Source organism: Sebastes umbrosus, chromosome 1 (genome assembly GCF_015220745.1).
Source record: "Sebastes umbrosus isolate fSebUmb1 chromosome 1, fSebUmb1.pri, whole genome shotgun sequence".
NCBI classification, from domain to species: domain Eukaryota; kingdom Metazoa; phylum Chordata; class Actinopteri; order Perciformes; family Sebastidae; genus Sebastes; species Sebastes umbrosus.
The window spans coordinates 12,216,099-12,243,066 of record NC_051269.1 but is presented as its reverse complement, the minus strand read 5'-3'; the positions used below and the strand labels follow the sequence as shown (position 1 = coordinate 12,243,066).

Below are 26,968 nucleotides of genomic sequence, written 5' to 3'. Positions count from 1 at the left end.
TTTGTCTTTTGCACTTTTAATTAGGGCCGCAACTAATGATCATTTTAATTGTCGATTGATCTGTTGATTATTTTCTATTAATCGATTAGTTGTTTGGTCTATAAAATGTGAGAAAATGTCGATCAGTGTTTCCCAAAGCCCTAAATGATGTCCTAAAATGTCTTGTTTTTTCTACAACTTAAAAAGATATTGAGTTTACTGTCATGGTAAAGAAACTAGAAATTATATTCACATTTAAGTACCTGGAATCAGAGAATTTTAACAAAAAAAAGTACTTGAACCGATTAATCGATCTTCAAAATAGTTGGCGATTAATTTAATAGTTGACAACTAATCGATTAATCATTGCAGCTCTACTGTTAATGGTTTTTGACGTCAATTGATTGATGTCATATTTGTAGTATCTGATGTTTACCATTCATGTCATATTTACTTTATGGATCTTGACAGCTCTTTTACGATGACAGTTTAAATTACCGGTTATGATGCACAAAATGTTCTATTATAATGGCCTTTTTGTTTAATTCTGATCTTGTGTTATTATTTTGTGTTATCTTTAATTCACGGTCACTGCTGCCTTTCTTAGCCAAGACACTCTTGATAATATAAAAAATAATAATAAAACATCAGTCTATATAGAGTACTAAAACTATTAGTTAGCATCACCATTGTTCCCTCAACAAATAGCCAATAGGATGTTTCCATTGGGTTTTGGATTATTGCAGAAAATAAACTCTGTGGCAAACACACGTTTATGATACTTACACACACTTTGTTCCGTAAAATAATCTGATAAATAATCTTTTGAAGCATAAATGCAATCACCAGAAGTAAAAATCTAACGTTAGGTTATAAACGTACGCGTGAACGTGAGTATACACAACGAGGCTGTAAAGGTGGACGTGTCAGCGAGATGACGTTTAGTAGTCTGATTTAGCTACCTGTTAGCAACCGCCTTTTTTAAGACACTTAAAAGCTTCAAAATTCAGGAGTGGGGTATTATTGATTTATTTAATGTCGTAAAACAAAACGTTAAGTTCTCTTAAGCCTGTGTTAACCACAGGCCTTATTTCAGGCATCTAACCAAAAACCCATTAAAAACCCATTGACCTCCAGACGAGGGAACCAGAAGAGCTAAAATGCTAACTCATGTCCTCCTGTAGCACTCTATTCTGTTTGGGTAAGATTTGGTAGGGCAGATATGGATTATACAAATAGGTCGTATATATATTTTGATTCTTCCTGCTACAGTGAAAGTTTTAACAATAGGAGCAACGACAAGAGGGTCACCACATCTAGAGCAGAAAAAAAGATGTCTAACCACTAAGTCTAACCTAAGAGATCCACTACTTCTACATCACTTACCCGTCTCTGGATTCACACATAGGGGACGAAGTCAAGCACAGAAAATAATATGAAAAATCTACAATGTGCAGATGCCAAAAGTGAAGAGAGGCAGGATAAACAACAAAGCTTTCCAAAAACAACCAAAACAGCATCCGACTTTATTTATCCCTGAGCAAGCAGTAGCTGTGACTGGGCCCGCTGCAGTATATTATAACTGTATATCACACTAGAGCAGACCTGCCAGAGAACAATACACAACTGTACAGAACAGGAAGTGCTCTTGATCTACAGCTGCTATTTGAGCTCTTTTCAATGGATGCTTGTCTTGGAGGCTTTTCTTGCATTATATATTATTCCCAAATAAGGAAGGAAGGAAGGAAGGAAGGAAGGAAGGAAGGAAGGGTGGGTGTGTGTGTTTAGTTTTGTTATCTAGACCTGTATGAATGACAGCCTTTATCACAATGACGCTTAGGAAAACAATTCTTCAGACACTGTTGGCATGCTTAACATGATTGAGTATGGGAGTTAACACAGCTCTTTCTATGGTGTGAAAGCTCTGTCAGGCTCAGGGAAGTGATGGTGACATCACCTTAGCAATGAACAAATACGTAACATCACTCATCTGACTCTTCTTGACCTCGACCTAGCACTGAACAAATAGTCACATCACTCATCAGACTCTTTCTTGACCTCACCCTAGCACTGAACAAATAGTCACATCACTCATCAGACTGTTCTTGACCTCACCCTTGCACTTACATCGGACATCAGACTCTTGAAGACCACGAGTTCAGCCTTCAGTCTGTCCACTTTCTCACTCAGCTCATCCTGGACCTCGGTGGACTCCTCGGCGCTCTGAGAGGACGCCACAGGGAAAGGGTTAAAATAAGACACACAACGGGTAAACACACATCTTATTAGGGTTAGTGAAGAATGCTTAACCACAATAAACTCGCAAAATAACATTCCATAACTCAATAAATGTTTATAACAGGCATTCGGGTAGATAAAAGACTTGCATTCAGATAAGGCCCTTCAAATCAAATAGAGCTTTTGTACTGTTATACAGTTTTATACTGGTTACTGTTTAGCTTTTTATGATCAGTGCCCAGAGGTCATAGTTTCCTTTCCATTTCATATTTACATAACTGAGATGATGCAAATGTGAGCCTCTGCTGAAAGCATTTAGCGATACTCATAAAGTGTTTTAAAACAGGAGCTGTAGCCATGTAAGGAAAGGTATCCTTGCATGTGTGTTAACTGAACATACAAGAAGGCAGGACACAGAGGTTTTGGTAAATTAGAGAATGGGAAATATGCTAATTCTCTTTGTTGTCAAGAGTTAGGTGTGACAATCGATACCACTTAAATGCCTGTAAAAAAATGAAGACATTATATCTTGATTGTTTAATTTGACCAAAAACAAAGTGGAAAATAGTCATATTGGGGTTTTACAGGCAGTTGTGTGCCAGACTATGTGTTAGCAAGACACAGTGATTCAGGTAACCAGCAGAGACTGTCAGAAGGTACTGGCGAGAAATAAAGAAGCACATTTTCGTAGTGTCTAAACAGTTGAATTATAACTTATGTGTCCGTCACGTGATGCCATTGGGGCCAAATAGACTTTTTCCCATAGACTTACATCTGGAAAGAGACGTCTGTAAATCAGCAGATAATTTTTTTAGGTGAATAAACTTCCCAGTACGAACTATTTAAATCATTAGGGCCTAAAAGTTGTAAAATGCACTAATAGCCAAATTATTTTCCTTCCTTTGTTCATGTGAATGAGACCCAGACCGCGGCTGGAGCGAGGGCTGGGAGACGGGGTTAAAGGAAACGCCACTGCGCCTGCTCTATGGGCCACATGGATGCGGAAGATCGCCGGAAGATCCGGATAATTTATCTCTCTGCAGTCGAGCCATTTTGGCTTCATGCGCCACTGAGCAACTCTCATAGGAATGAACGGGACCCCGCCTACAACGCTTTATCTAGTTCTCTTTATACATCCATGGCATAACCCCCGGTAAACCACAACGAGTTGTTTGTACACAGGCTGGTAGGTGAATATTGTTTCCATTTGACAGAGCCAGTCTTTATGCTAAGCTAAGCTAACCGGCTTCTGGCTGTAGCTCCATATTTACCGTACAGACATGAGAGTTGAATTGATCTTCTGATATAACTGTGTGAAAGTGAATAACCGTGTTTACCAAGTTGTCAAACTTTCCCTTTAAGGTTCAACTAAAAATCCTGTCTACCAAAACATCTTGACCCTCCCAACCTAGCTACACTACATTCAAAAACTTTAAAACTCTCAATTGGTACTCAAATCTGTTTTAGAACATCACATTCATGGTCCCGCCTCACTTTCTAATTTCCCACTAAATGCATGGCTTTCCTATTTAGCTAGTAAACATGTGCTCAGCAGTTTTAAGACTGAACTGACAAACACTAAAAGATAACCCTATTGACTTTCTTCTGTCATTAGAGGAGTGCCACTTTTTGTTTCTGTATTAAGTCAGCGCACGGTAACAGCCCTTTGGCTTTGAGCCCTTGACAATAAATGGCTGTTTGCACTGAATTTTCTATCTCTCAACAGATTTCCAGGACTTCCATACACAGCGGCATCGGCCTGTGTGCTCTAAAAGGTTAAAACCCCCGTGGGATGGCACTCCACCTCTCTATCTGGGGTTTTGCTGACCCAGAATCCAAGACATACACGCATGCTGTCACTGATCGATTTGCGCAAAAGCAGAGAGGAGAGGATGCCGACCAGATGAGGTACTCTCACCAGCTGGGATGGTGTATGTTTTGTGATATAGCCTCAAGGTGTCACACTGTAAATTGATTTTGCCTCTACATCTATTTCCACGGCCTGCTCTGAACAGAAACATAATGGTCGTCTGCTGGTGATATTTGATGTTTATATCTTTATCCAGGCCAGAAGGCTCCTCCTGATGGGTTTGTAATGTGGTTTTTATAATCTGACACACATCCTTCTGCTGCTTCTCGTCCAGCTCTGCTGAGTCCACACGCAATGAAACACCACGAAGAACTGAGCTATATATAAATGTTTATGCATATGCTGTAGTAGCAGTTTTTTAAAATGTATGCGTACACACGCTTTTTCCTCTGATCGTATTCATGCTCCTTGTCTGCAGGTGGTAAACGGCCCTTGGCAGGAGTTCAAAAAGCCGTGCATGTTAGTGGAATATATTTCATTGTTGATGTTTCCCAACCTGTCGCATGGATTCCACCGTGGACTCCAGCTGCTCTCGCTTGGACACCTCCTCCTCCCATCTGCAACACAGAACACAGAGGTGGGTCAGTTACTGCTGGGCCCGGTCCCCTAAGGGCCACTAGACAGGTTAATGGTACTTTTGTGGGGATAATACTCCCATCTCTGATTACAAAATGCCCTTGACAGTGTGTGTTCACACGCCAACCTCCCCTCCCTGTTTCCAGTCTTTTGTCTCCTTCCTTCCTTTGTACAGTCATCTTTATAATCCCACCGCCTCAAAAAAAACTATAGAGAATGAAGTTATCCTTCTCCAAACACAACAAACATTACTCATGAATAGTTTTCAAACCTTTGAGTGACTAACAGAGGGACATTTGAGCTTTAACACACCTAAAAGGGTGGAGTATCTCTGCTGCTGCAGCCTGAATTCCTTCATGCTAACTGTATGCTTCTTTCCTCATGAGGTCTCAGGAGGGAGTTACAAGATATCACCGATGACAATTCAAAGCAAATGCAAATCTTTAGTGGTGCATCCATGACCTGGATGACTGAGAACCTTCACACACATCTTTAGTGGTGCTATTGAAAGAGATAAAACCTATAGAGCTTAACATGCGCTAACACCAGCGGCCCTTTTGCATAGCCATTAATAGTTATTCCAATATTTACTGAAGATGACTGAATTATTCATCACATCATAATAGGGCCTGATATGAGACTAGATATCGTCGTAGATTTTGGATATCGTAATAAGTGTTGTCTTTTCCTGGTTTTAAAGGCCGTATTACAGTAAAGGGATGTCATTTTCTGAACTTGCCAAACTGTTCTAGCTGTTCTATTATTTGGCTTTACCCATTCAGTCATTATATCCACATTACTGATGATTATCTATCAAAAATCTCATTTTGTAAATATTTTGTGAAAGCACCAATAGTCAACCTTTAAATATTGTCTCCATATTGATATCAAGGTACATCATAGTCACCAGTTGTGCAGATGAATCAAACTAAAACACCCAGCTCATATTATTGTTTTAGTCAATGTGCAAGCAATAAGATGACTCAGACGAAGAGTCTACCGCCATGCTAGCCACTCTGTGAGGCCGGGCACAGCGGGGCTTTGAGCCCAATGCTAATGTCACAATGACAATGCTCAAATGCTGATGTTACGGAGGTATGATAATTTTAGCATGCATGCTTAGCATGAATGTCAAGGGATCATAAATGTGGTGACATTTCATCCTGAGGGGGCACGTGAATGTGTGAACCAAATGTCACGGCAATCAATCCAATAGTTGTTGAGATATTTCAGTCTGGATCAAAGTGATGGGCCAACCAACCAACCGACCGTCTGACAAACCATCCCCACAGCCATATACCGCTAGCATGGCTAAAAATAAAGTGCCAGACGCCCCCCATAAGCTGCAGGCTATCATTAGCAGCACAGTTCCCGTTCCGTCTCATGACAGGTCATATCAGTCATCTGCGCCATGGCAGATATGTAAAACCAAAATTAGGAGCCTCTTTATTTTGCCACAAGTCACAGAGCGCTCTGCATCAGTCAGTTCAGCTGTGTGCTCCTAATACACTCTCGTCCTGTTCCCTGAGATATGAGACAGCAGGCATTGCTGAGTCACGGACGCTTCCCAAAAGAGAAGTCGAGGTTCCGAATGGATAAGGAGCCCATTCAGTAATATGAAGTAACCGCACAGTGACAGACACCCATGTGAGGATGAGCCACTCTGGGACGACGACAGTGGAGGATGTAATGAGAGGGGATTTCTGTGCGTGTGTGAGGACGAGTCAGTGGGAACATTTGTGTGTACTGTAGCGCATGCCTGACCATATATGTTTACTGTAAGGGAGAAAGCTGATATAGATAGATAGATAGATAGATAGATAGATAGATAGATAGATAGATAGATAGATAGATGACATCATCAGTGTAGCCTTTACACAGCCTGAAGTCACTCTGATATCACAACATGCGTCACTAGAGATTCACTTTCTTAACTAAATGCAGCCTTGTTTTCATTCAGAAGCCACTGAATGTACACTGTCTAATTAGGGAGAAGTATTCCTTGGCAGGGCGTGCCAGCTCGCACAGTGATTGAAGCCTTGTTCTAAAAATGCTGGCAGAGCTGCTTTACTGTGTCCACACAACACCCCGCCTGTCTGCCGCAGGACTCTGGCTAAGGTCGATGGGGTTCACAACTGCATCACATCCTCCGCATCAGTAGTGTTGTCACTTCCTGAAGGAACCACGCCGCGTCCTTTGCTTTAATAACCGCGGGTGATAACTGGACAACGTGATTAAATCGACTTACTGATGGAGGGAAAGCCTCCCTGTGTCAACAATGTGTCAAGGCCATTTATGTCATCCATCATAGGTAATGGAGTCATTGTCAGAACGAAGTAGCAACTGCTTCCACATTATTTGGAGCAGCTATAAATTCAGAGATCCATAAAAGCCTTAATGGAAAACCACCGACTGTTTTCAAGCATCCAGATAAAAATGGCTAATCCAAACAAAGATGACACCACCGCAGAGAGAAAGTATTCTGTCTGGCCGGTCTGCCATATCTGTGGTTCTTCCTCTACCTTTGGCGTGACTCAGTCAAACGAACACACCCGGCGTCTCCTTACAAGGACAAAGACGGCAGGAGGGTTGGAGCCTGTGTCAACTCATAGTCGACTGCTCACTGCCAGGCACGGCTTTTGTACTCTCGCTAACTGTGCGGTGTTACAGATGTGTTAGTTCATCCTGCAAAGCCAACTGAAATTGCTGCAATAAATTCAGTGGTTTCTTTTGCATGTTTGGGAGGCAAAAATAAACTAAAATAGATAGAAGGCAAAGCAAAAATTCAATTATGCACATTTTTTAAAAGCCACATAAAGACACACGAGAAAATGAAAAGCCCCGTAAAGAAAGAACCATCTGTTTTTTGTTTTTGAGCTATTTTAGAAATGTTTCCTCCATTCCAATCTGGCAATGAACATAGGGTAATTGTTTTCTTAAAGCGGCAGTCGGAAGAATGTTTTTGGCATCATTGGGCAAAAATTCCATAATAACCTTTCAGCATATTGTAATTCAAGTGTCCTGAGAGAAAACTAGACTTCTGCAGCTCCTCATGGCTCTGTTTTCAGGCTTTAGAATATCGAGCCGTGAACGGGAGACTTTGACCAATCACAGGTCATTTCAGAGAGAGAGCGTTCCTATTGGCTGTTCATTCAACGGAGGCAGCTGTCAATCACTCGCAAACTCCAATCAAACAGTCAAACTAGGTAGCGCTGATCAAATATGAATCAATATTCTGTTACTGTAATGCCTATTTCTCTCCTCAAATGTTTTCAGAAGCATCTTGTAGTGTAAAGTTTAGCTGTAAAATGAGAACGTTTGCTCCGGCTGGTGGGTGGTGCTTGGTATTTCCTCAACTGATCTCAACATGTCTGCCGGCTCACAAACTTTCTCATTTTACAGCTAAACAGTACACTACAAGATGTTTCTGAAAACATTTGAGGCGATAAATAGACATTACAGTAACAGAATATTGATTCATATTTGAATTGACAGCTGCTCAGAGACGGCAGGCTCCAGCTCGGCTCTGATTGGTTGTTTTCCTCCAGTCTGTAAAAATAAATCTAAATCTAAATCTTGCAGATGCCATAAGGAGCACCGGAGGACACAGAGGCACATGATTTTTTCAGATTACCTGTCTCATGTACTACTGTCAGGATATAGTGACCGTTTTATAAAAACAACTTTTTTTAATCATATTTGCTCCAATCTGCCTACTGCCACTTTAAATCAGAAATGCATCATTAACTACAATAACACAAATTGTTCAAATGGAATTAATGAAGGAAAAAAAGAGACAAAATTTCACATTTCAATGGATGCAAAAAAAAAACACAACTACATATTCTGTGATTCATGAAAAACTGATTTAAGAGGATTTACTGCGGTGCATCACTGAGGGAGAAAGATGGTTTCAAATAGACATCAAATAGACAGTTTCTCATACAATTTTTTATCTGATGAACAATAGCATTCCTGCAGCGCCTGCCAACTAACACTCCCTGCCTTGTGCGGTATGTCTGGGAGTTTGCACGCGAGCTGCCTCGATGTTTTCCCATCACCGTGCCAGAGGACAACGCATGCACACATCCAAATCTGTTGCACTAACGTTCCTGTGCGTGATAGTTTTGTTTTTAATGACAGCGTTCATGGTGGTACTTTTATGGCAGGATCCATAATGATTTAATCTGGAGGGGTTGATTTATCTCTGCCAGAAGTAAAAAGAAGAAAAAATATTTCCTGGAGGTGAAATGATTCTGTTGTGCAACAGGCGGTAAATACCAAAGGGGCATGGGATGTGCAGTAAATATCAAAAGGAGCGCAGGGAAAACTTTGAGGTGTGGTTGCGTTTCATTCCACAAAGCCTCTGTGGCTCATTGCAAATAAAAGTTTGAGTGAGACAACACCCTGTTTAAACTATACGATGTACTGGAAAGTGTTACTTAATGGGTGGAAATTCTCAGAAACTAGACATCAAATTAAAAGCTCAAAAACTGAACCTATGTATTAGAGCAGATTAACCCTTAAGTATATACCCTTAGAGACTTTATTACACCCCTTCTGATTAAGTCAGTGTATTCAATATTCCTGCTACTCCTCAGTTGATTTTAACAATGTTCTGGTGCCAAAATGCGGTAGTGATCTTGTGTCCTCATTTAACTTGTGTTTTTTTCCCAACAGCTATTTAGGCAGCCATTTAAATCAATGAGGGTAAGCTAGATAATAGAAACCACTCTCTGTATAATGCAATACCACATACTACATCCTCCCAAATGATTATACAGTTGGATAAGCACTGCCTAGACTGCCTTAGTTTTAGCTGGTGTGTATATCCCCGACAAACATCATAAATAAATACTTAATTGCCAACTATTTTGATAATTGATTAATCGGTTTGAGTAGTAATCTTTTTTTAAAAAAGTCCAAATTCTCTGATTCCAGCTTCTTAAATGTGAATATTTTCTGGTTTCTTTCCTCCTCTATAACAGTAAACTGAATATCTTAGAGTTGTGGACAAAACAAGACATTTGAGGACGTCATCTTGGGTTTTGGGAAACACTGATCGACATTTTTCACCATTTTCTGACATTTTAAAGACCAAACAACTAATCGATTAATTGAGAAAGTAATCGACAGATTAATCAACAAGGAAAATTATTGTTAGTTGCAGCCATAGAAACAATTGCATTACATATATCCAAACCTACCTATTTCAGGAATAGAGTATTTAAAATGCTTTTGTAATCCTTACCAAAAAATAAAAATCTCTCCTCTTGGAAAACAAAATTTAGAGGAATCAATCAAACACTGACAAATACTGTCCCCTATATTAGCTACTAGCACAATTTATAGACAACAACAATGGAAGTAGTAGGTAGTTGCAGCCCTAATAAATACCTACATACACAAATAAATACTTGAAATAGAAATATGGTAAATTTTGGGGTTTATTATTGTTCTAATGTTACAAGTAATATCATTTTAATGTATATATTAATCTGTGTTGTATAAGTCTAAGGGTGTATAAGGAGATATGGGAATATTTGGGCAAAACCAGAGCATGTATGAGTTACTAGAGGTAACTGGAAACAAATTATTATCAGTCTATGTTAGCAATACACTATCACTATAACCATAATAATCGTATTATTGAGTATTCCTAATGCTATTGCTCAGCCTTCCTACACCTGATGTGTTAAATAACAATAATAATGTTTGTCAGTAGAGCCTTCATTTATTCTTTTTTTTGTGAGGACACAAATTGTAGTGTGCGTTTTCTAAAGCAAAACAGAATCTGAACACTATAAAGAGATTTTAATAGGGCCATTACAATTCATTCTCATGAGGGCAGGCGATAGTAAGACAGGAAGTGTTATATGATAACTGATTGAAGGATCAATACATCTGGCTACATGCAGGACAAACACCCATTCAGCTCAGCTGCTCGTATGAAATGAGGCCACTGACGGCTTTGACAAATCACAACTGAGAGTCACGTGATTCCCCCTATGGAACCCTATAGGCGCCTATATAATATCTTCGCCATGACCCCAGCATTCCCCACCCTCTATATGTGCAATTACACGGAGCACAACCGGGGCCATACTGTCAGAGCAGATTGATAATGTTGGGTGTGGAGAAGCGTGATTGGAAGAAGCATCTGTGGCACAGAGATGTGAAATAGTAAGGCGTTCCTGAGAGAAAGAAAAGGGGGAGGTATGACTCTGTAGTAGGTCATCGATTGAATGCCATAATGCTCTGTAAGCTATATAGCGTCCCCAGACTCCACAGAGACACATGTGTGGAGTGCTAATGATGCAGCGATGTGAAATGCCTCAGGTAAAGAAGCTCAGGAGACCGCCGCCCGGCTGCTCGAGGGTCTCTGCTGACGAGACGACGCACCAAGGTCAAAGCTCATTTCATTGCTCTGCTCCACCTCCTTCCCTTACCTCAATCCATATCCATAACACAACCAAACACACACATACACACATTTGTCCTCCATCACCCCATCGTCCATAGCCATTTTGTGCCCATGGAAACCATCGGAAGTGCGTGCAGATTAATTCCTGGCTCGCTCAATTATGTAAACTGTGCACAGAGATGTGAGGCAGGATCATCGCTCACTGATGGACGATTCGTCAGCTTTATGTCCTACCAGCATGGCCAGACTTAAATATAGCCCTCTGTCCTAACCCAGACAGGACACAGACACCACCAGGCCGAGCGGGAGGAATGTCGGTGTTGCTAAGTGACCGCACACATTTTCCCAAACCACCATGATCACTGGCTCTTAGGGAGTGAGTTCATTGTGCTCATAGCTAATACAGGGGACAATATTTGTGCGTGTTTGATTGATTCCTCTAAATCTTGTTTCCATGAGGAGAGATTTTTTATTTTTTTGGTAAGGATTACAAAAGCATTTTAAATACTCTACTGCTAAAAGAGGCATGGATATACAGTATGTAATGTTATATCGGAATATGTGAGAATATTCTTGGTTTCTAGGGCTGACGATTATTTTCATTGTCGAATAATCTGTTGATTATTTTCTCGATTAATTGATTAGTTGTTTGGTCTATAATATGTCAGAAAATGGTGAAAAATGTCAATCAGTGTTTCCCAAAGTCCAAGATGACGTCCTCAAATGTCTCGTTTTGTCCTCAAAGATATTCAGTTTACTGTCATAGAGGAATAAAGAAACTAGAAAATATTCACAATAAGAAGCTGGAATCAGAGAATTTAGACTTTATTTCTTCAAAAATTACTCAAACCGATTAATCGATTATCAAAATAGTTGCTGATTAATTTAATTGTTGACAACTAATTGATTAATCATTTAATAATTTCATGGCAATCCATGCTATAAAATCAAACAAGTCAATGGTGGCGCTAGAGGAAAAGTCAGGGGATCAAAAAAGTGGTACTTTTTTATAAAATATTCAAGTTACTGAAATATTCGCACATTTTTTATCTGTTCAAAATGTACCTTAAAGGGAGATTTGTCAAGTATTTAATACTCTTATTAACATGGGAGTGGACAAATATGCTTGCTTTAGGCAAATTCCCAGTAACTACATGCGTGGGTGGGGTGAAATGAACAGAAGGATGATAAATGATAGCATGCCTCTTCCTAAGAACCGACTGTCTTATGTCTCTTCCAATAAACCAGCTGATCTTCAGACCTTCAGGTTGTGAAATATGACTACAGCGACCAAAAAACAGTCAGCTTTGCTGTGAAATATGAGGACTGCATCCTAAACTACTGGTCATTCCCTCCCGTCTCTCCTTATCGGCCTGCAATGCTCGTCTTTATCTCAAAGGCTTTGGAAGCTGTTAGAGATATTTCTCGCTGAGTATTTTCCCTTTATGAGATAGTTCCTTTAGGGAGGAAACACAGACAGCTTCGAAATCAGGGAACAACATTCCTCAAGGTTATTCAACTTGAGGATGGTAAACTGCTGGCACACATATATATTTATACATGTTTCTTTTAATATAATGTTGTACTTTTGTCTCTGCATATTTGGAAATTTTGAGTATTTTCAACATGTCTGTACCACATTTAATGGCATTTTAAATATCACTTACGTATTTTACACACTGACAGCTGTTGTTGCCTGTTGGGCTGCAGTTTGCCACGCTATTATAGGAGCATATTTTTTTATGCTAAATGCAGTACCTGTGAGGGTTTCTGGACAATATTTGTCGTTATTTTGTGTTGTTAATTGATTTCCAATAATAAATATATGTTTACATAAATCAGCATATTTGTCCACTCCCATGTTGATAAAATATAAAATACTTGACAAATCTCCCTTTAAGGTGCATTTGAACAGATAAAAAATGTACGGTTAATTTGTGATTAATCATGATTAACTATGAACAATCATGCAATTAATCGTGATTAAATATTTGAATCGATTGACAGCCCTACTGATAATTATTACTAAACCGTACTTATTTCCATCGAATGATGTTAATTGACAAATAATGGAATTATCTTTAGACAATTATAACTTTGCATGATGTTATTATGTTATCTTGCAATTATTTGCATGAATAATTTTACAACTAAGTGCAGCATTTCACTACATTCAGACAAGCTGGTACATGTTCCGGCAGCATAATATCAATTGGTACGCACTTGTCAAACACTGGGATGTAAATGCATGTTCAGAACAGATTGGTTAAAAAAGCATTAACGTTGAGGATGAGAGGTTGTATGCACTGGGAAATGTAATCTGTAAGATTGATGAATGTTCTCTGTCTTAAACCAGACGTCTGCTTCTTAATAAAAGTTCTTGCAACGGCAGTATGTTTGCACGCCCTTCAAAAGGGGATGAAGCTTCTATAAGCTTCGTTTGTATCAGGGGATCTTCATGCGTCATTAGCAGATTAAAACTTCATATGTAATCTGATGTAAATACTCGCTCAATGGAACAGCTTTTCAACACTGATGAATGAGCTCTGAGAAGCAAGTTCAGGCAGAATAAAGTCTTGTAAAACATAGACCAGCTTCAACACAACAAGGCGATATTAAAAAATGAAATATAGCCTGGACATAAATTATGTTCCTGACATTCTTGGAACGAGGTGAGACTATTATGTACTCTTTTCCCACTGATCAAAGCATCCATCTGAATAGAGGGTTTGGTGCAACACCGGTAGATCCTCCCTTGATGGACTGATAGATAATTGGGAGCCAATGTTGTAACATGTCTAATCCTCCGTCCTGTTCCCGGCCCCACAACGTTGCTACACTGACTTTTTTCCAGACACTATGGGCGTGAGCTGGACTTGTTTGCTCTGTGCATTATCTAATTGCTTAACTCCCAAAGCCTGTCCTAGCCCTCTTTCCTCTGGCCGAGGGATGCTGATGTCAGTTAACTGTAAAGCCTTTAGAGGGGAGACAAATGCATAGGTGGTGTTCACGTGTAATTACCACCAGTTTCCAACTAATAGGTGTGACCTCAGAGGAATCTGAAAAAAATTGGATAATTGCTCTCAGGGACTTGTGTAAGTGTGTTTATAATGGCAATAATTACTGATAAATCTTTGTAGGGACATGCAAAGGTGTTGCCTGTCTGCGAAACCACCCTAACCCTTAATGGTTTGTTCATGTTCATAATGGTTGACATTTGAATGTCTTTGCTGGCAGAACTGGCAAGAAATCAAAAAAGTTTCTGTCAACAAGAGCTGCTTACTACGAATGAAAGGCAAGCACCTGGGAAGTGAGATTTCCTAGAAAATGACTCATTACATACAAATTATTGATATATTACCACGCATAATAAATATGGTCTGCGGGGGTGGGGGGGTGGGGGGGGGGGACAAATCATTGTGACAGAAAATCAGTTTCCCCTGCAGTCTTCACTGCAAACCGACCCCACCCTACGTCCTACAAAGCACACTACTGTGCTGTTAAGTAGTTATTTTCCCACTGATTTTATTCATTTTATTCACTGCTGTCTACATTATATAGAGCCATTACAGGTCTGAGCCCCTGGCTGTTGACTTAACATACAGGACAAGTATGAGATGTTGAACTGCACAAAAACTCTAAAGACGTAACTTGTAAAAACACTAAAGAGAGCCTTCTTAACAATCCTACAATGCGGGGGCTTTGAGTTGGAAGTTCTCGTTGACAAATGATGACATGGATTTGTGAGAGCGCAAACAACGGCCGGCATGCCCAGGCCACGTTAGGGTGGAGCTGCGGTTGAAAAGGAGAAAAAGATGTTCAGTTCACCAGCTAGGGTGTGTTCAGTGAAATTATGTGGGACATAATAGAGCTATGAGACATCACCACTAGACAAATGTCTTTTGAGCCTCTGGGTACACACACCTGTAGGATGACCCCAGGAGTGACGATAAAAACTGCAACCGCTCTATTCAGAGGAAATCTGGTTTCTTCACCATAATTATGTTTCAATTAATGTGGTGCAGTGAACCGAAACTACCTGCCTGGGGGCCACATCCAGTTTCAAAACATCCCCCGCATGTTTAGAGTGAATTGTTTTTGAGTTTTAGTAAATAGACTGCATATAGGACCTTGGATAACAAGGTGCTTTACAATATGGCACTCATTCAGCCATTCATACACACTCACAACACTGAGCACAGCGAGCTACCACGCAAGGTATTGACCTTCAGGGTTCAGTGTCTTGCTCAAGGACGGGAGGGAACCAACCCTGCAATAAGTGGATCTGACCCACTGTACCTCCTGAACCACAGACAATTGTCAATTAATAATCAACTAGTTGATTGATTGTTTTGAGTCATCAAATTCTCATGTTCCAGCCACTCAAATGCATCTGAAGACGGCGCCTTGGGCTTTGGAAATTTGTGGTATTTTTGATAATTATACAGATTTAATTGAGAAAATAATAGATGGTTGCAGCCTAAATAAAAGTTGGCTTTCTATTTCACATTTAGCAGGCTTAAAGGTGCAGTGTGTAGGATTTGGTGGCATCTAGTGGTGTGGTTGCAGATTGCAACCAACTGAGTACCCCTTCGCTTACTCCTCCCTTTCAAAGACTGCGGTAACGCGAGCCACCGAGTGCAAAACCGTGGTAACGCAGTTCGCCTCACACAGAGGTCATCCTTACCATAATAACACTACTTAAGGAGCTACAATAGCCAGACGGTGGCTGGTGGTACCACGGTTTAGCACTCCGTGTCTCACGTTACCGCAGGTATGTCGGAGAACTACGGTGGCCATCAGGTAACGTAAAAACGTGAAAGTCTCTCTCTAGAGCCAGTGTTTGGTTTGTGCGTTCAGGGCTACTGTAGAAACATGGTGGGGCAACATGGCGGACTCCATGAAGAGGACCCGCTCCCTATGTAGATATGAACGGTTCATTCTAAGCTAACGAAAACACAACGATTCTTAGTATCATGTGATAATCACAAATCACTAATGAAAACATAGTTATGGATATTATATTCCATTTCTGCTAATAGATCCCCCGAAATGTTACACACTGGTCCTTTAACTGCACAACTTGTCAGCACAAACACCTTAGCTGTAACCAACAGCATTTTGATTTACCACCTCACACCAAACACCAAAATGTCTCTTTCTAAACCCAAAAGAAATGTTGAGGTGGACAACTGATTATTATTTCATGTTGAGTTTAATGTGGCTGCTAACTGCTGTCGGCTGTAAGAATGATGTCGTTCTCAAGGAATACAATGCCATGACATTTACTGGAGCAGTATGCAGGGTACAACGGAAAAGAGGGAATGAAAAGGTTACTCAGCTTCCCCTACCCTGGGAAATTTGATTTTGAGACCCTTACTGTACAATACTTCTTATATTTTCTTCTGCTTAAAAAAAAATCAAAGCTTTGAGGGATGTGAAGGTGATGGAAAAAAGGCTACTTCACGTTCAGTAAAGAAGGCCCTTAACCGATAAAGGCAATGCAGTATGTGTGATAAAAATGTACACTGATAAAAATATAGCGTACACTTAAATATATATTGATTTTCTTTTAGGTGGCTAAAATATGTTTTTCTGCTGTCCTTGTCCATAGCACTGTATTGCTTTGCTCTGGTGTCGGTATTCCTGTCTGTTTCTCGATGCTGGGGGCGTCTCTGACCGTCATCTACTGTAAGTAATACACCTACTGTAAGTAATACACCTACTATGGATAAGTACCTCATACAACCCCACTTCAAAACAGCTGATCTATCCATTTAAGACCCAATCTGTAAATCTTAACTTGTAACCCGGTGTTTTAAAAGATCTGTCAATCATTTTTGGTAGTGATAACTAAGTTACAATCCTGTGTTGGCACGACGACTTTGTTTACATATAGATCACGAATTGTGTCTTTAGCAAGATAACATTTTGAGCCATAATGAAAACGCTGCCACAGAAGGTTAAAGCACTTTATCTCGCGCTACATTAAGAGTTCCAAGGAGCTCTGAGGAGACTCATCTGGTCTACCTTAAGGTCAAGCATGCGAGAAGGCAGAGATTTAAGACCCTGTCAAGACTCCCGCACACCATCTGTCTATCTGGCACATGTACAACACTATATACTGCTCAGTGACGTGTATGTGTTTGTCTTTACGGTACCTGGCAAAACAGCATTTCCTCTGGAATAACAAGCTTTTGAAATACAATGGCTATTAAGTCCGGATGCTGTGTCAGCACATCCACTCCTTTAGAAAAGGTGCAAAAGCTCTTAAAAACTGAGCAAGTCTGAACGGTGAGATACAATTATATGGTGTAAATAAGGATTAAGTGTGATGATTATGGACTTAGTAGTGAGATTTACCTACCAAACTGTCTCTGCCTCAGGCCACCACTGCTGCAAGACATAGCGATGCTTTTCCAAAACAATCCACCAACCAAACCTACAGTATACTGTACAGCAACACTCTCCCTATGCAGTCGGTGCTTAACGAAAGACAGGTGCATTCCTGCACTTTTAAATATGGCAACGCGCCACTGCTCTCAGATGTATCGATACCCATGAATAATCAACCACAGCTGCACAACACAGCAGCTCCAGACTCAAGAACAGAGAGAGCACAGGCACGACGAAGCAGAGAGGGAAACACACATATCATGGTGTCACCTAGGTTTTTCCAGTTAGATCAATACGGACACAGAGACAGACCACATTTCTGTTTTAATAATGTCTTAATAATTGTCTGTGTCCATGGACAACTGTGTTCCTTAAAGGATGAGGCTGGCGTTGTTCTATATCTTTCTTATTGTCTACAAATCCCATGAAAACGCAAAACCCATTGATGTGTTAGTATGTCTTTCCACCGTCTGTGGCCCAAGCCCACTGGTTCCTCCTGAACATGTAAATCCTGAACACATAACACATAATCACAAATGTATAGATTCAGATTGGACAAAGCATCAGTCATTTTCTAAAGCAGCACTGTAGTTTTTAGCAAACATTCCTCATACAGAGGCAGTAAGTGCATTTGTTGGGGGCTATTTTCAGCTGCGGATTAACACACATTTGGTGTTCTAGTGCACCAAACCTTTTTGGCGTCACAAGAGTCACAAGACTCTTAATCGCCAAACAACGCCTACTCATGACCTCTCATCACAAGTTGCATAGTCTTATGAGCTGTGAGCAGTTCAGTAACCAGCGTGACGTTGCCTTCACAGATTGATTGAAAAGTTCAAATGTTCTAATATTTCACAATAAAAAAGACAAAGATTTGAGGAAAGCCAGAAAAGATTACAATTTTGTGTTGCAGAAATGTGCTTCTTTTCTTCTCTTCTAACTTATTCTTGCGATCACTTGGGGCATCCTGATCCCCAGGTTGGTAACCACGGTTCTTTACAACAACATTACAGTTTATGTGCACCCGATTTGCCTGTTATCAGGCCATTAAATAGCCATTAGTCTGACATGGGTTTGACTCCTAGGTGAAAACCAGCAGCGTATTTGTGTGTGTATATGTGTCGTGTTCTTTTATACCTTCTTTCTACCATGATAATAGATGATAAAAACCTACTAGTGGGTGTAGAATGCCCTTATTGACCCACATCTATGGGGCTTATAGCCACTTATAACACCTATTTTAATAGCCTGACAACAATCTAATCGGCTGGTATGTGGGATTCACTCAAAATAAAGTACAGTGCCCGTACATGTCCGTCGTAATGGAGAAACAGTGCAACAGTGTGGCTCCTTGATGTGTTTCTGGAGGACAATGTAGGTCTATGGCACAGATGAATAAGATATATCCTTAAACATTTCCCCTGACAACAATCCAGGTTTGTAATGATGACGATATCTACAAAATGAATACTTTGTCTAAGTAATAAAGATGACCCATAACAGTACAAGAGACTGCAAGTTCAAAAGCATGTCGTGAGCTTAAGCAAAACGCGCCACACAGACGGGAAGAGGGAATAAACAATATAGGCTCTAATCTGGAGCTCAATGGTTTTAGTCTCTCTCTCTCTCTCTCTCTCTCTCTCTCTCTCTCTCTCTCTCTCTCTCCTTCTCTCAGCAGCAGGGAGTCTTCCACTTCGAGAGGCCCCAGTTCAGCTCGGCGGCTGCGTGCCAGGATGTGGTGCAGGGCTGGCTGGAGGTTGGAGCCTCGGTGCTAGGTGACGGCTTAGAGAAAATCCCTCTCCTGAATAGACGGCCTGGATTATACGCAGGGCAGGTCAGCATCAGACACACAAGAGACGGGTTGAAGAGCCCATCAGCGCAGCACGCTTGCTCTTCGTGGGGGAAATATGATATTTGAAACACAATGCAGCTTTCAGCTTTGGAATCGCGGTCTACCTCACCCTGTAATTAGTCAGTTCTTTAGAACGGACTACCCGGAACCCTTCGTTCAAAAGAGATGCTCAGCTCTGCCTTTCACTTCTCTTAATCACAGGAAGAATGATCAAAGCCTCCGAAAAAAAGAAAGTCTTCAGTGAATTCTCATTGCATTGATCCACACACGGCTAAATTCAGCTGTGTGTGAATTATTCATGCAGGAAGAACATGCCCAGGAGGCCCAGAGACTTTTCTCTATACGTCCTGTAATCGCCCACATTGTCATCCAGCAGGACAGTTGTTTGGCCTCCATTCACTTTTGGAATAAACATCCAATTAGGAGAGGCCACAGCACACTGATCTCTGGTTCAAGTCCCAACTGGGGCACAGCTCGTATATGATGTGTCCTTTAATGTGTCTAAAACACTGCATTGCACCTTAAAAATGGTATAATAATCTGCATTTCTTTCTTTCTGTCTGTGCAACCATATTCATAGCTGCCTCCTACAGCACCTCTATTCTACAGAAATGCATGCAAACTAGTCAATTGTACACTGTGCTCTGAGTTCTTTGGAAAAAGCAAATACCCTTATCTTTTTTCATACAGCTCTTTGAAAATGTGTTTGCATATGAGCACAGGCATAACTGCTGTTTTTTATTCTGTGTGCAGTAATCTGCATAATAGATAAAGCTGTCTGCACCAACAGTATCACATGTAAATACTAAACAAATGTGCACTTCGCCTTCTTGGCCACATAAAGGTATAGCTGTCACAGGCATATAAACACAGTTTCTATTCTTAGTTTGGTGCCGACTGTCAAATGTGTTCGTCAATGTCAGCTACAGTTTTCACGTCATTTTAGCACTATCGCACGCTGGTGGCAATGACTGGCAGAGCCTCATTAACTCCCAAGTGATATATTTCACAGAGATGCAAGACAGAGGGAGGAAAACAGTGTGAACGAGGGCACTGGCATTGACCTTACCCCCATTTTCCTTTCCTTGCTCGGTCGTTTGTCAGGGTGAGAGGTAGACACGGTGGCACTGAGTGGACTTTCATATAAGCTGGCTGTCTGATTTATGAAGCCTACGCTTGGACAGCTGTTTGTGTATGTGTCGTATGTCTGTGTGTGAGAAACAGAGAGGGACTGTGTGTGTGTGATAAAGCACAGTTTTGCATTTGATAGGCCAAAAAATCAGATGAATTAGCTAAGAATGTGTTGTCTAAATCGGTTAAAGAGCTTTTCCTGATCCACAAATACATCCAGTAGCTGTGAAAGAACAAGACTGTCCTCCACCAAAAGGATGTTGTATAATTTGGAAATATAATTAAGGTCAATAGATGTTTTGGGAGCAATGAACTTTTCTGCTCAGAGAAAGCACTACTACCTGTGGATGGTTGAGGAAATATCTGAATGGAAAATAAACATCATGCTAGAACCTTATTTTTACTATTTTGGGACGTTATAATTAAATTTGAATCTTTGTCTATATGACAAAACTGCACTATTTCCCACCAAAAAACGATTTAAAAAAGGTCTCAAATGTGAATTCGTAACTTTTGGGTAGAATTGGAGAAAATATGATTACAGAAAGTGATTTTTATAAAATGGTCACTATATCCTGACAGTAGTGCATGAGACAAGTAATCTGAAAAAAAATAATGTTCCTCTGTGTCCTCTGCTGCTCCTAATGGCATCTGCAAGATTTCACAGACTGAAGGAAAACAACCAATCAGAGCAGAGCTGGAGCCTGCCGCCTCTGAGCAGCTGTCAATCACTTGCAAACTCAGATCAAACGGTCAAACTAGGCAGCGCTTTACAAACAGTACACTTAATGTTTCTGAAAACATTTGAGGAGAGAAATAGGCATTACAGTAACAGAATATTGATTCATATTTGATCAGCGCTGCCTAGCTTCAGCTGCCTCCGTTGAATGAACAGCTAATAGGAACGCTAGATTTTTTAAAGCCTGAAAACAGAGCCATGAGGAGGTGCAGAAGTCTAGTTTCCTCTCAGAACACTTGAATTACAATATGCTGAAAGGTTATTATGGAATTTTTGCCCAATGATGCCAAAAACATTCTGCCTACTGCTGCTTTAAATGACACTCATATGTTGCTATAATGTCTGCAGGCAAGTTTATGCTTGATTACACAACAATTGTTTACAACAGTGTATTGGTTTTACTTTAAAGTTACTTAAGGGGAAAATCAGAGTTCAATAGGTTAAAAACGTCTTCAGATTTGCCATCCTGCCTCCAGTTCTTTCCCATTTCTACCCCATATTGCACCATATTCTTTATTGTCCTGATAAATATGTTTTCTGTTAGGCCTATATTTGAGCCTTTTCTTGTATTCAAGCAGCCTCTGAACTTCGCAAGTGACAACGTATGACAAATCACACCGTTTTTTCCGTCTCTTTATCAGAAAGAGGCGCACTGTAACACGACAGAAAATAAACAACCGAGTGCATCGTGGTATAAATGCAAGTGACCAAATCAGTATTGGACCAGCTGGCTATCCATCTATACTTGTGTGTGTCCACTCTCGTAAAGCTTTAATAAATCACTGGGTGGGCAGTGTGGGAGCACAGGGAGGGGGTGGGGGGGCTCCATCGGGATTGAGGATGCCTTACAAAGCAGGCTGAATGTCTGAGACAGGGAGGGGTGGAGGGGTGGAGGGGTGGAGGAGTGGAGGGGTGGAGAGGCTGCAGAGGGGTGGAGTGACGGACGAAGGAATGGCCAAACACAAAGAGCACAGAACAGAAAAGGCATGGCAGGATGGGGCTTGGGGACTGAATGCTGAAACGTGACGGTAGTAAAGAGGATTTAGACCGGGAGACGGAGAGAAAACAACCGGGAGGAGGTGAACTCAGCAGCAGTGATGCAATTATTGAGCTCAGAGCAGAGAAGTAACGTGAGAGGCAGGGAGAGAGATTGATGATTATTGGGCAATAAAAAAGAGGCTAGAAATGTTCCTTGTACCTCACTTATAGACGTGAAAACCATATAAAGAACATGTTTGACACTTTGGTACTTGTGAGTGTCATTAAAGAAAAACACAAATTAGACCGAGAATACCTACACTGGTGTAAAAATAATGAATAAAATGTATAGAAAAGCAGTCGGCTCAACAGACAATATTTGGAGGCATAATATAGGTTTCATGTGAATGTGCTACATGCAGTTGTTTTCTGTATTTTGCAAGCTAAAACCCTGATTGAAAAGCAACTGAGATGGCTGTTTCAATGACTCATAGAGTCAAGAGCTCCAAAATTTTGGACTTCAGCTGCAGCAGTTTTTAATTTGGCTGCCGTCCCAGTCACTGCTGCCGTCTGTCTCCTCAAGCAGAAATGCACAAAAAAGGATATGCTGGTGTTCCAGAGAATGACTGGACAGGATATCCAGTTTCCCAGAAGAGTGGGACTGCACACACATTCTGTGTCACTGACTCAGTGCACTCGCAGGGAGGCCGGCGTTAGTCATAGCCGACCTCGCCGAGCAAACAGAGGCCCGCTTAAATGCCTCTCTGCTTAAATCACGGCAGCAAACAGAAGCAGGCGGTTGCTTGGCATGTCTCCCCCTACCCAGTAGCCGGCCAGCCAAGCGGGCCAGCAGTGACGTAGGTCAGCCAGCGACGCTGCAGTGAGTCCTCAAGGAAACACAATTTATGTGACTAAAGAAGAACAATTGGTGGAGACTGAGCCATGCAAAGGAATTTCCTCAGAGGACTGTGAGAAACAGGATCAGGTCAAATCACCATAAACATCTGTGTGAAATGCTGAGCTCAGCTCCTTCATGTGAAATACTACCTCAAGTGTAACTCCATCACTGTGATGCCTGTCATCTCGTCCACACTACACTGTCAGATGAGACAGTCTGGTGACATTGGTGAACCACATGGGAAGCAAAAAGTCACACGGTGATGTAGATGAAAACAGTTCAGATCTAACTCAATCTCAATCGATCCATCCAACTCAGACATAATTTCTCAGAGTCGATCAATTCTGCAGTTTCTTAAGTAATTAATCGTTTGGTCTATGAAATGTCCTAAACTGTGAAGAATGCCTGCGATGGCTTCCCTCCGCCCAAGGTGACGTCTTAAAGATGACGTTGGAGAACATTTTGTTTTTTCTGTCTATCACAGCTAATCAGGTCTAATGTGAACATTTTAACGTGCTAAAAAGAAGCTCTATCTTTAGGAGCAATATTGATTATTTGTCTTGATTTAATATAGCACCACATTAGAACAACTTCTCGGCTTGTACATCTACATTGAATGAGTCAACCCTTGCAATTTGTGGCAGTTGAATGACTGCAGTGTGGGCTGTGATGTAGGCTTGACGAGAAATCGCTTGAATATTCCTGTAAAACTACCACAGGAGCTTTAATCGTGTCCATGATTTCAGTTTCATTCTTATTTCTGTGTGGCTATAGTGCAAAGACAGTCAGTGGTGTAGTGGTCATTGATGAGGTGGGTGTACAGTGGTACTAGGTAGATGGATAGTAGGTTACCAAAGAGGAAGTGGGAATTAGGGATATCACGAGAACCGATACTTCGGTACCAACTCGGTACCAAAATTCATAAAATGTGACGGAATTGTTTTCTTCGGTACCGAAGGTACCGACCGATGCCTGTAATGGTCATTTTGTACCGGAGCGGAGGTACTGGAGATGCGATTCTTCCGGTTCTAATGGGGGCAGTATACGCTTACAAGTGTTCTCATCTGCCGTGAACTTAAGGAAGAAGAAGAACGGCGTAACAGCACGGAAAAAAACAACAACACAAGATGTGAAAGATGGCAGCTGCTGCAGCGCTACCTACGCCTCAACTCGTTGAGAAAACAAATAGCAAGAGTCGGGTAAGGAAGTAATTTGCATTCGAGGCTGATTTACAAGGAGTAATAATAGATTTGCAAAAACCAGTCTGCGGTGCAGTAACGGTGCCGTCGTACATTTCTTTCCAAAGGAGGAAATACTTCCAATTTATCAAAGCACCTCAAAGACAGACAATATTGTTTGTTTTAAATACTTGAAGGCTACATGCCGCTGTTCTGTTTTGCAATGTTAATAGACGTTTCTTTTTATTTATTACTTAAAGGCTACATGCCTCTGTTTTTTGTAATGTTCAAATGTTTTAATAAAGGAGTGCGTGTTGAATTACATGGCATTTATTGTTTTTTTGTTTTTTTTACCGAGGTATCGAATTGGTATCGAGAATCGTGTAAATTCACTGGTATTGGTATCGACTACTAGATTTCTGGTACCGTGACATCCCTAGTGGGAATACTCTCCTATATATTCCCATGGCTTCTTGGCTGATAGGCTGGTATACTGTAAACCACCAGAATAAGAGGCCACTGAGGGCGGGGATGATGATAGGGGCCCATGAAAGAAAAGGAGGCCCACAGCAACATTCTTGCAGGACTTTTGCTACTCCCCTGCAAATGATTAATATCTGGTCAATATATTAGAGCAGGGCTGCCCAAAGTTGGCCCGCCAGATGTTAGCAAATTCTTTTTTTTAATTTTTTATTAAAAGACCCAACCGACTTTACTGTCTTTTGGAGGCCGTACCAGGCTCGGGCTTATGGTTAGAAGATAGTAGCAACATATGAAAATAGAAAACCTACAATAAGGATTCCATTATACCAATCATGTCATGTTAGCTTGTCAGGAAGGAGGAGAAACACTCTAAAGTTGGGCTTAATTTTGGTGTGGATAGCTATAGTGTGAAGATAGTCAGTGGTGTGGTGGTCGTTGATGAGGTGGGTGTACTGTGCTACTAGGTAGATGGATAGTAGGTTACCAAAGAGGAAGTGGGTATACTCCTCCTATATATTCCCATGGCTTCTTGTCCCTGGGTGGGTATAGCCTACTGTCCCATGGCTTCTTGTCCCTAGGTGGGTATAGCCTACTGTCCCATGGCTTCTTGTCCCTGGGTGGGTATAGCCTACTGTCCCATGGCTTCTTGTCCCTAGGTGGGTATAGCCTACAGTAAACCACCCGGCCACTGAGGGTGGTGATGATGGGGGCCCATGAAAGAAAAGGAGGCCCATAGCAACATTCTTGCAGGGCTTTTTGCTACTCCCCTGCAAATGATTCATATCTGGTGAATATATCAGAGTCTATCCAGGTATAAAGATTGCCTAGATTACTTTGTGGAGAAAACAGCACATACATAAACATGCATCAGCCTTTTCTACTCGCCTTCTCCTGTACTCGTCCCTCTCCCTCTTGACTTTGGCCAGCACGTTGTACAGAGCCCTCAGCTCTGGGGTGATGGTGTCTATCTGAACCCCGACTCCGTCCGGATGCGTCCACGACACCCCGGGTCCTCTCAGCGTCTCGTACCGCTCCCCGTGCCTCCTCACGTGGGTGTAACTCCAGATGGTGCCCGGTAACTTCGAGTCCGGACCGTCGGTCTGCACGGCGACCTCCCGGGCGTACAGGTGTCGGTACTGCGTCTTGAGCAGAGCCTGCTGCAGCTGGCTCTCCAGCAGCTTGTTCCTCCTCTCCAGCTCGTGGACTTTCGCGAGGAAGCAGCGGAAGCGCAGGTTGAGTGTTTTCAGCACGTGGATGTTGGAGCCCAGGTCGTTCCGGAGCGCGCTGCCGGTCACCACGGGGCCAGACCCGGACCCGGACCCAGACCCACCGGGGACCGAGCCGGGCGGCGCGGAGGAGAAGAACAGCGAGTTCATGTTCAACAACAACAACAACAACAACAATCCAACTATGGCTCTGTGTAGTTTGTATACGCAACAACAACAACAACAAAAGGTCTTATTGTCTCTGCATATCCCCTCACGAGCCCCACAGGACGCCTCACAATGCAGATGCTGAGAGTGTCCGAGAGGCTGCAGACGAGCTGACCATCACTGGATGTTTACCCAGAGATACTGACATGGACCTCCTGCTGCAGCAAGCTGATGAGAAACCCAGAAAGTCCTTTAAAAGAGGCACCGAGGGCATTATCTTCTGAGGGAGGTTTGACGCAGAGCGCAGCAGTAATAATAATAATAGACAGCAGCAGCAGCAGCAGCTTCTCCAGTCACCGTCATCATCCCTTTTGCTTTGTCAGTCGCTGATGATGCTGCGCGGGTTCATATAGCCAGCAGCCGACAGAAGGAAAAGAAGATGGTCCACCTTCTTTCTTTTGTTCATTCCCAGTTGGTTCAGTGTGCGGCTCTATCCAGTCCGTCTCCATGTGGTGCCGCGGTGGGAGGATGAGGATGAGGATGATGATGATGGCAGGATGCGGGACCGCAGAGCCCGGCCTCTCCGAGCTGCTGGTGAGCGAGGATCATGTTGCAAAGTGCTAAACTCGGCACTATGGCCAACATCAGCCACTCCCACCTCTCTCCCTCCTCCCTCCCTCTCTCTCTCTCTCTCTCTCTCTCTCTCTCTCCCTCTCTCTCTCTGACAGGGGGGTTGAGAGGGATCACATCCTGGCTGAAGGCATAAACATAATAAGCCTAATTAATAGGATAAAGTAGACTATAACAACAATGCATTTTCAATTCATTTACTATACGCATAGTGTTCAGGCAT

The 26,968-nt window shown here is 41.7% G+C and overlaps 1 protein-coding gene across 4 annotated transcripts in view; it reads right to left on the bottom strand.

Moving 5' to 3' along the window:
• Positions 1-26,731, bottom strand: part of iffo2b (intermediate filament family orphan 2b) — a 31,678-nt gene extending 4,947 nt beyond the window's left edge. The window contains exons 1-3 of one of the 4 annotated variants that reach the window (XM_037767035.1): positions 25,628-26,731; positions 4,584-4,644; positions 2,095-2,202 (exon numbers count right to left, since the gene is read on the bottom strand). In XM_037767035.1, the coding sequence (XP_037622963.1) occupies positions 2,095-2,202; positions 4,584-4,644; positions 25,628-26,118 (660 nt within the window). In that variant the 5' untranslated portion in view covers positions 26,119-26,731. The remainder of the gene's footprint in view (positions 1-2,094; positions 2,203-4,583; positions 4,645-25,627) is intronic. The other 3 variants (XM_037767045.1, XM_037767051.1, XM_037767060.1) reach the window with 3 other exon arrangements.
• Between the last annotated feature and the right edge of the window lie 237 nt (positions 26,732-26,968).